General features: G+C 36.4%; 1 protein-coding gene across 1 annotated transcript; it reads right to left on the bottom strand.

The window, feature by feature from the left end:
- Positions 1 to 744: 744 nt before the first annotated feature.
- On the bottom strand, positions 745 to 5,324 carry RpS3 (ribosomal protein S3). The gene is made up of 4 exons (XM_089644627.1): positions 5,215 to 5,324; positions 3,548 to 3,851; positions 2,024 to 2,244; positions 745 to 961 (listed from the first exon to the last, which is right to left on the bottom strand). The coding sequence occupies exons 1-4, from the start codon at positions 5,242 to 5,244 to the stop codon at positions 788 to 790; spliced, it is 729 nt and encodes a 242-aa protein (XP_089500753.1). The 5' UTR covers positions 5,245 to 5,324; the 3' UTR covers positions 745 to 787.
- Positions 5,325 to 9,374: the final 4,050 nt, after the last annotated feature.

Genomic DNA, 9,374 nt, shown 5'->3' on the forward strand with positions numbered 1-9,374 from the left:
TTTTACCATGAATATGTGGATCTTTTATGTTAAAAAAGTGGAGAAAAAAAAAGACAATTTGAGATCTGCAATAAAGATCCATGCCAATTGGATTTCGATGGAAAAATTAATAAAATAACGATCACTCCACAATGGGTGTTAAAAGGATCCGCGTGACCTGGATTTATTTTGAAAAATCAAATAAGTTATTTATACCTTCCTTTGAAATAACGCCAAGTGTGAATCCATGTGCTTTGGATCCCACATGATTTTTTAATTATTTATGGAACTAGATTCATTCTTGAGTATTTTGTGTAAAAACCCACTAACAGACCTTGGTAATATTTTACACAAGTATAAGTTTGTACTGAAATACTATACATCTAGCCTGGATCTAATTTGTAGAATATGGAGAAAAAAAATCCTTTTTAAAAAATCGTGGTATACTTGGCTCATTTTCGGACTTTTTGTGGCTTGTATCCAGTTTGCAGAACTATGTCCAAATGATGCCCAGTCTTACATTTTGTTCATACACACATTCTTTGGAACTTCTCTATCTTTATCACACACGAATGAACATTTGAATTAAGAATTTACTGGAAACGTAAATGTATTCGATATTTGCCACATTGAGTTAATTTTGCGAGACAATAACGTGTCTATGTGTTTGTAATGTCATTATGGCAAATAGACGATACGACAGAGCTCTCAGCAGGGAAAGCAGGACCATTTAGGATTGATAGGAAGAAACAATGAAAGCCAGTGTCAGTTGGTTGTTATAATATAAATGTATTATAGTCTAGTGTGTTTATGCCACTGCAACTGGCACCGCGGGAGGGAGGTCTGGCTTGGGGGCCTTAACCTCGCTGCTGGGGTGGGGGGGCAGGATCTCTTCCTTGGGCTCGGGCACCGTCACGTTCTTGGGCAGCGGGCGTTTGGGACCGTTCTTGCCGGTGGGGTCGTGTTGCAACATGATCTTGACCTGGTAAAACAAACAACATACAGTCAGTAATGTTGTTAACGCAACTGCTGACCCTGTACAAATTGGAAGTGCACCTCACTGTTGAGTTTAGCACACTTCTGATCTTGGAGTCCCAAAACACTCAACTTTGCAGAAATGTCAAACTGTTTGATGATTCTCCTATCTCAATGAATGGATTGTAATCTTTGAAGCACAAACGAATGAATTTGAACTTTGAATGCACTAGTGATTTTACTATTTGTTATTGTTTGTCCCCAGAGATGTGGGGAGGTTGACCATAGGTTGACCAGCCCTCCGCATCGATAAGGGATATTCTCTGCCAATGTTTTATTAAACACCCTCACATGATGGTAAGGGCATTTCTGTGTTCAATGGACTCATTTTATACAATACATACATATTATTCTATTCTCTGTACACTCAAAACTTTACACACTTCTCAGCTTTTGGACATTACAACAAACGAAGTATGCCAGGGGAAGGTTGAGAATTAACTAAAAAATAAGATTTATGTACTTATTCGGAATCTGAATTGTGGTATTTTATAAAGGCAATATAATTGAAAATATACATAAATAAATAAAAATTCTAAATAATGTTTTCATTTGCACTTTCCTGGCTTTCAAACAACCGCTGTGATCTATAAGCTCCTGTTAGGGGTTTGAAGACCATTAATGTTTTTCATGGTTAGTCTGGAATCTTCGATTCTGGCACTGTGGCCATACTAAACAAAGCCGATTGTTGGTTTTCGACAGAACAGTTTCTACATATTGCAGTGATACATACGCTTCTGTGTTTCTATGGTTTACTAAATTTGAAAATTCTCAGATCAATCTAATTCACAGGCTCTTTATACTCTTGTTTTCTGAAAGGACCCATAATGTCCTGTGATGACAAGTCAACAGATTTGCAACTCATACTAAACAGATGCCAACGGAGATCAATAAAGTTAGTCATTTATTCAATCACAATTTTAACCTAGCTAATAATAAGTACCCTTTTAAATGGACACCAAAAGAAATGTAAAGGTTTAAAAGTAATAATTGTGAGAGTTTTGTGTACCTTGATGCCAAGCACTCCTTGACGCAGCAGCACGTGGCGTGTGGCTGTGTCAACGTACTCCAGGCACGGGTCTCCAGAGTGGATCATGACTCCGTCCACGAACTTCATGGACTTGGCACGCTGGCCTCGGAGCTTTCCAGAAACCACCACCTCGCAGCCGAGGGCGCCAGATTCCATGATGAAGCGGAGGACTCCGTAGCACGCCCTGCGCACTGCCAGACCTGGAACACAGAATAATTAGTATCAGAAAGTGGTATTTATAGTTGTAACATAACAAAGATGTTATCATCATAACAATGTTTCCACCTTACACTAGTGAACCTTCCTTTGAATGGACGGCTCACCAAATACAGTGGAATTTAATCTGCCACATTTTCTTAGACCAATTCACATGGAATGAAACGATCTCTGCTAAATGTGGATCCTACTCAAATTGCATGTGGCCAAATTTAGTATATTGAACACCCAAATTAATATGTCAAATGACGGATGATTTATTGTTTTGTAAAATTATTTAAATTTAATGTAAATCAAATTTAATAATATTATTATTAAGTTCTGCAAGTATTTTTTGGTTTTTGCTACAGCTGTTTCGGCTTTCAGGACCATTTTAAAACTGTGGTTATAACCACATTTAGATGACTTATTTATGATTCTATTTTACCCCCTCCCAATTTAAAATGATTTATTACCGGTTAAATTCTGATATTTTGATATAAAAATTGTATATTTTGTTTAGAATTGCATTCCAAGAATTATTTTGATCAAAAGAGTAGATCACTGTCGATAATTTATCCTATTCAATGTTATTACGAGATACCGGGTTCACTCTATGTAATGGAGAGCCATTCGCCTAACTAACAACTGCTCTTAACCAGATTCCTAACGAACAAATAACTTGTAAGTATATGTTTTAGACTATTTCAATGGATGCTGCTTGGAGGGAATACGCACTAGCACAGAACCCGTGTGCGTAAGATAAAAATGGAATATCTTTCACAATATTCAATATGAAAACAAGTTGTTTCTCGGATTTATTGAAAGTACGTGCTTGTGGAACAAACTATTGGCATTCTCTTTCCTAATTATTCAAGCCATGCATTAAAAAGTTTTTTGCTAAAATTCCTAACTCATTCAATTCTAAACTCCAGCTAACCCAACGCTAGCTCCACAGTGGGAGGGAAGATTCGTATGTCACGACTCATAGGCACACTAATTAAGTTGGCGATATAATTTCCCCAGTTGTACACAGTACAGACAGAAGCTCATATTAGGTTATAAAAGACAAGGTTCCTGCTTTACCTAACAATCACACCATTTTTCCACAGGGATGCGAAGAATAAACCATCACACAACACTGTCGTGGTGCACACTACCTGCTCCATTTTATGATAATGATGATGTATTTTAATGAACAATCATGCCATTTCTCACAGTGGTAGGCAGAAAGGATGGAAAGTCACGCAACACTATCTTAGTGCACACTTCCTGCTGTTTTATTTAATGATAGTGATGTATTGGTACCTCCGACTAGCTTGTATCTCAGCGACTCAGCCTGTGCGATGGCGCACAGTCCGCGGGTGGGCACCTTCTCGGCGTACAGCTCCACAGAGCCCTCAGGGAAGGAGAACCTCTTCTGCACCACGCTGGTGAGCTCGCGGATGCGGCGGCCCTTCTCTCCCAACACGTTCTGTGTGCGGGTGGCCATGATGATGATCTCGGTGCGCGTGGGCGTCACACGCACCTCCACGCCGGAGTAGCCATCCTCGGCCAACTCGCGGGTCAGCAGCTCATTGAGCTCAGCTGTGAACACTCCATCGCCAACAAACTGGAAATATAAAAAATATATTTTTAGATGAAGCATTAATGTTACTTTTTAACACATTTGTGCCCAATCATACCTTCTTCGGGGCAGATTGCAAGCAATATAAAAAGTCTAATAAGATGTGTCTAACAGATTTTAACTCACAATTCCTATTTGAAGTAATAAAGCTAGATAACATTTTTATTCCCAACCAATCTGAGTTTTCAGAGGCATGCATTGTTATTATTGATCAAACTGAATAACAACATGTCTATTTGGGGCTGAACTACCCGGAATAAAATAGAAATGTCTCACAGCTCGGGGAAAATGACAAGTTTCACAGTAAGATTGTATGAAATAACATTATTAATATAACATCAAGTTAAGTTTTGGGCCCAATGTCACATTAATTACCACAAATCTAATATATTTATCTGTATATTGACATACAATGTATCGACCTTACACTAGTAAACCTTCCTTTGTGTGGATGGCTCACCAAATACAGTGGAATCTAATCTACCACATTTTCTTAGACCAATTCACATGGAATGAAATAATCTCTGCTAAATGCGGATTCTACACATAACTACAAATTTATTATCCTTAACGAATAACTGGAAGTTTATACTAAATTATTTATTAAAAGACAACCTACGTGGCACTGGAAAACTTTAAACCGTACTCGCCTATTAATTATGTTTAAGTTTGTTCACCAAAAAACTAAGAAGTGTTGACAATCAAAGGCACAAGATACAGTATTAAAATAAAAACAAAATGAAACATTAAGACGACATATCAAGAGGTTCAAACGAATCTGGAGGTTTCTCTAAAATCCAAAGATTCATTACAAGGTCTTCCAATAATGAAACTGAAGACACTTGTTATTCTCGACATAAGATGAAAACACCGGTCAATTTACCGCCAATATAGACCAAATATATAAATTTTACAATGGGGGTACAATACTGATTATAATTTTAAAGGTAAACGCGAACTTATAACATAAAATCACGTACAAAACTATGCACTCAGGTTGATACTCTGACAGTAGGTTTTGGAGGTTAACCATGAAATTTAACACTTCGAATAATATTTGCGATTAACGGTGATAACGATTAATATAATATTGGTGGAATGCACTTAACTAATGAATTCACATCGTAATCACTTACACTAAATAGAATTAATACTTTTGACAGGACACCTCACATGTCAGAGGCTACGATCACAGTTTCTAAGTAAAAACATCCAGCCCATCCAAGGGTTTTACAATACGGAAAGCCGCGCAGATTAATTTTTAAATATTATTAAAGGATCAATAAACAAAATGAACAGTATATTTATCGAATTCACTGATGGATTATCGTTTAAAAAGTTACCATACCTTGCGTTTCTTTGAAATCGAGGTCGCCATGTTTGCGGCTAAAAACTGAAAGGAAGTGCCATAGAAAAACTTAATTTGGACGACAGTTCGCGGTGTTGCCACATGGAAATATTTTTGTAAATAATAATGTGATTCTTGTTCACAACTTAACTTTTATATTTTATTTCTTACTTAGTAATAAATTGTAATAGTACCCAGAAAATCACTTACTTTACTAATTAGTTAAAATTGAAGGATTTTTTACCAAATTTTTGATCAATTAACTAGTTATTTATCAATTATCCTCGAATTTTAAAAAAAAACAGATTTTGAGATTGGTTCCGCAGAGATATATAGACTACTATTTGCTTTAAATATCGGCAGTGATGATTTTTTAGCATTGCACATAGCCCGTGACTATGAACGAATGCTTCGCATATGGCCAGAAGTTTTGGTCTTACTGATGGGGCTAGTACATTGACTAAAAATACATCAATGGGCTAGTGTAACCATGACGTCTGCATAACTAATACTGTACTTATTGCCGGGGTATGTACCGCGGCAATATGGCATCCGAATCTTGTTTTGTTCAATTTTTTATTGAGCTCATTCATACATACATTAAACAGCTCTGGAGACATTGAGCCTCCTTGTTTAACCCCGCACTTTAGTTTAGTTGCTTTTGATAGGCATATCATTCCATTTGGCAAAATTTTCCTACTTGTTGTATCATGTACCCAATATATTAACAATTTGCGATAGTAGGGGGAGTACGGATATTATCGGACGCATAGTGTTTTTCATTTGTATTTTGTTGTTATTGCTTCAATATACACGATTTATGAATCAATCATTACTGGAAAGGACAGATCTACATGATATGCTAATTTAAAAAATCAATAACCGTCTATAATGGGGATTATTTTCAAATCAGATGATTTCCCCAACAAAAACTTGAGCTCACTTAGTGACAGATCACGCAGTGAACGGGGTTGGTATACATTTTTGACGTTCGGTAGAATTATGTTTGGGGTGGAATGATTATTAGATTTTCTACACTTAAAGAAGATTCACATGGTGGTAAATGCTCTGGGGATTGTGTTTTATTCTGTGAAACAATCTTCTGTAGCTGATTTATTTCATTCTGTGAAATACTCTTCTGTAACTGATTTGTTTCATAATCAACGTCAGAAATATCTAAACCTTCCGATGGCAGATAGTCTATGTCTGTAAAAATATCAGGATTAAATGGTTCAATACCCGAAGCTGCGAAACCATTTATCGATATTTCCATTCGACATGTTTTGGCGAATGCGAAGTTGACTAGAAAAGCTATGTCATATTCAGATATTCTGAGGAATGGATTTTTACGCATCCACATAGTACAAGCCACATCGAACATGTTTTTGAAAGGCTTCATGAAGGTGCGGTCTAGTGGTTGTAACCTATTTGACGTGTGTGGAGGAATGCTTAGCATATGAACATGGTTTTCACGGGCAAAAATTATAACGTCATATTCCTTATGACTTCCGTGACCGTCTATTATCAATAGCACTGGATCTTGTGCTGTTGGTTTCACTATTTGCACGAATGCTTTGATCCAACTCAAAAATATACCCCCATTCATCCATCCACTGGGTTGCGCATGGAACGCGCTTCCTGCCGGTGCACCCATTTTCAAACGTTCAGCAATCTTCGCGCGGGGAAAAATGAAGTGTGGAGGGATGAAATGGTCACCAGCCGCGTTGATGCAGAAAAGAAGTGTTATCGTCTTGCCTCTTTCTGCGGAAGTCATTTGCCTTTTACCCCTCGTGCTTAGAACTTTAAATGTGTTCTTATGCACGCAACTTATTCCCGTCTCATCAGCATTGTATTTATGAGCGGCTTATTAAATCCAACGGCCCTCGCAATACTGGTAGATTCTGGGGTGCGTAACGACAATTCTGGATGTCTCTTCAGAAATGAATAGTAGAATTTATTGCCAGCCTTTTTCTTTTCCATATTGAACCGATGAGGAATTTTCTGGGATTCAGCCAATTTAAATACAAGTTCTAAGAACTCATCTTTTATTAACGGAATCAAGCGGTTATCCAAATCCTTTACATGATCGACTAAACAGTCTTCAAAAACTTTTGAAAATGTGGGCTTATAACCACCCACACCGACGTGCAGCTCAATTGGGAATCCATTCTTCAATTTCAACAACCTGTCATTAAGTGTACTTTTAGGGACATCAAAAAATAAGGCAGCTTCTCGAATCGTCATCTTCTTTTCGTGAACATATTCCACTGCCGATTTCATATTGGAATCCTTCCATTCACACCGAGCCCTTGCTCCAACTTTTTTTTTGAATCTCGGCATTATCTGGAGAAATGGAAGAAAAACAGAATGAATTTTTGAAAATATATTTTCAAAATCAACAATAGCAAACCCTTTGTACATAGTTTTCATAGTACAACATACTTTCATAATATATGTGTGAAACACTTCATTTGGTGTTGGTATATTAATTTAAATAAATAAATAAAAAATAAGAATTAATTCGTGTGTCCGATATCATCCGTAACAGCCATGTCCGATATTATCCATACGACATGGAGTTAAAAAAATAACCGTCTACCTGGTATGGGACACAAATTTTAAAACAATAGATCGTCATTTGATTGCCACTGAAATGTAGTGTACCGCCTTATATACTCAAAAGTAATTAAATTAATATCGTACCTTTTATTTGTCTTCGAATAAAGCTGAGGACACAATATCCGGGAGTCAAAGTTCGTTTTCTGGGCACAACACGACACAACCGGTCTTGGTGAGAGCCATGCAAACACTGGACACGACTGACACGAGGAATTAGTGCAGCAATATTATGAACTAACTTGCATCGCCCTATCTATTCGCCAGGAAGAGAAATAACACTTGGAAGATAATATACGTTGTCCGATAATATCCGTACTCCCCCTACTTGTCGTTTGGTCAGTTCTTTTCACAACTTATATATTACGATTAACCCTGTGAAAAGCTTTTCTAAAGCTTTTCTTAAAGAAAGCATGCGTACATCGTTGTTTTTCTGGCTTTATAGTATTCGATTATTTCATGCTATGTATAAATGGCTGTATCAGTAGAGCCTCGTGCTTTGAAGCTCTTTTGGGACTATACTAAGCTTGTCTTCCGTTAAATTTAAGATAAGTTTAAAAAAATTCTTCCGATTTTTGTGGCAAGAGATATGGGCCTGTAATTAATGGATGATGTCAGGTTCAATTGGCGGCTTTTGGGATCGGTATTGTTAATTTTTTGGACAGTTCTTTCGGGCCCGAGCCCAATTATGACATTGTAGAAAGAGCAGTGATTCTAAGTACCCCGCTGCGTGCTTTACGTGTTTTATCACAAGTCAATCGTGACCTGCAGATTTACCTTCTGCCTTGTTACGTATTGCTTGCTGGATCGTTTCAATATATTTATAAAATAATAATAATAATATATCTGCTTATTTTACCTGAATATATATATACATATTTCAGAACTTTTGCAACTATAACTAAGAATACATGTTAAGTGTTCATAGTGTACATTTGTTGATAAATTTGGTAGAAAATAGAATTAACAACAGAAAATAATAATACAAAAATGTATATAACAAATAGAAAAAAATAATTTCTCATAACCTGTCTAACTAGCCTAACCTATGTCGAGGCAGTCATTGTAAGAGTTAATTTACATACATATGGAATATACCTACACTTATATTTTTGTTAGATCAATAATTTTGAAATTGGAAAATGAGAGGGAACGGTTAAAGGCCCTGTTATTATTTTTGATCAAAAATAGATGTATAATGTTCTTTTTGAAATTTGTTCGAGTATCACATTTTTTATGTTTTCTGGAAGAGTATGGTAAAATTTTGTTGTAATATACCTAAAATTTCTTTGATCGAAAGTACTTTGCATTACAGGAATTTGGTGTAATTCTTTATTATTGTTTCGAGTACAGCGAGTATTTAAACTTTTTGTCTAAAAAAAATCGTCACACTCTACGTGCGTGAAGATTGTTTTTGCTTATATCTGACGAACGTCAAACACATTTAATATTAAAGATTAGGTTCAAGTCTGTAATTAGAGGTGGCCTAAGGATTATTTTGATTACGGTTTTCTGTGCTTTTATGACAGACACACTCCGGAATA

This window comes from Hesperophylax consimilis, chromosome 21 (genome assembly GCF_061612785.1).
Source record: "Hesperophylax consimilis isolate HC1 chromosome 21, BYU_Hcon_1.0, whole genome shotgun sequence".
Taxonomy (NCBI): domain Eukaryota; kingdom Metazoa; phylum Arthropoda; class Insecta; order Trichoptera; family Limnephilidae; genus Hesperophylax; species Hesperophylax consimilis.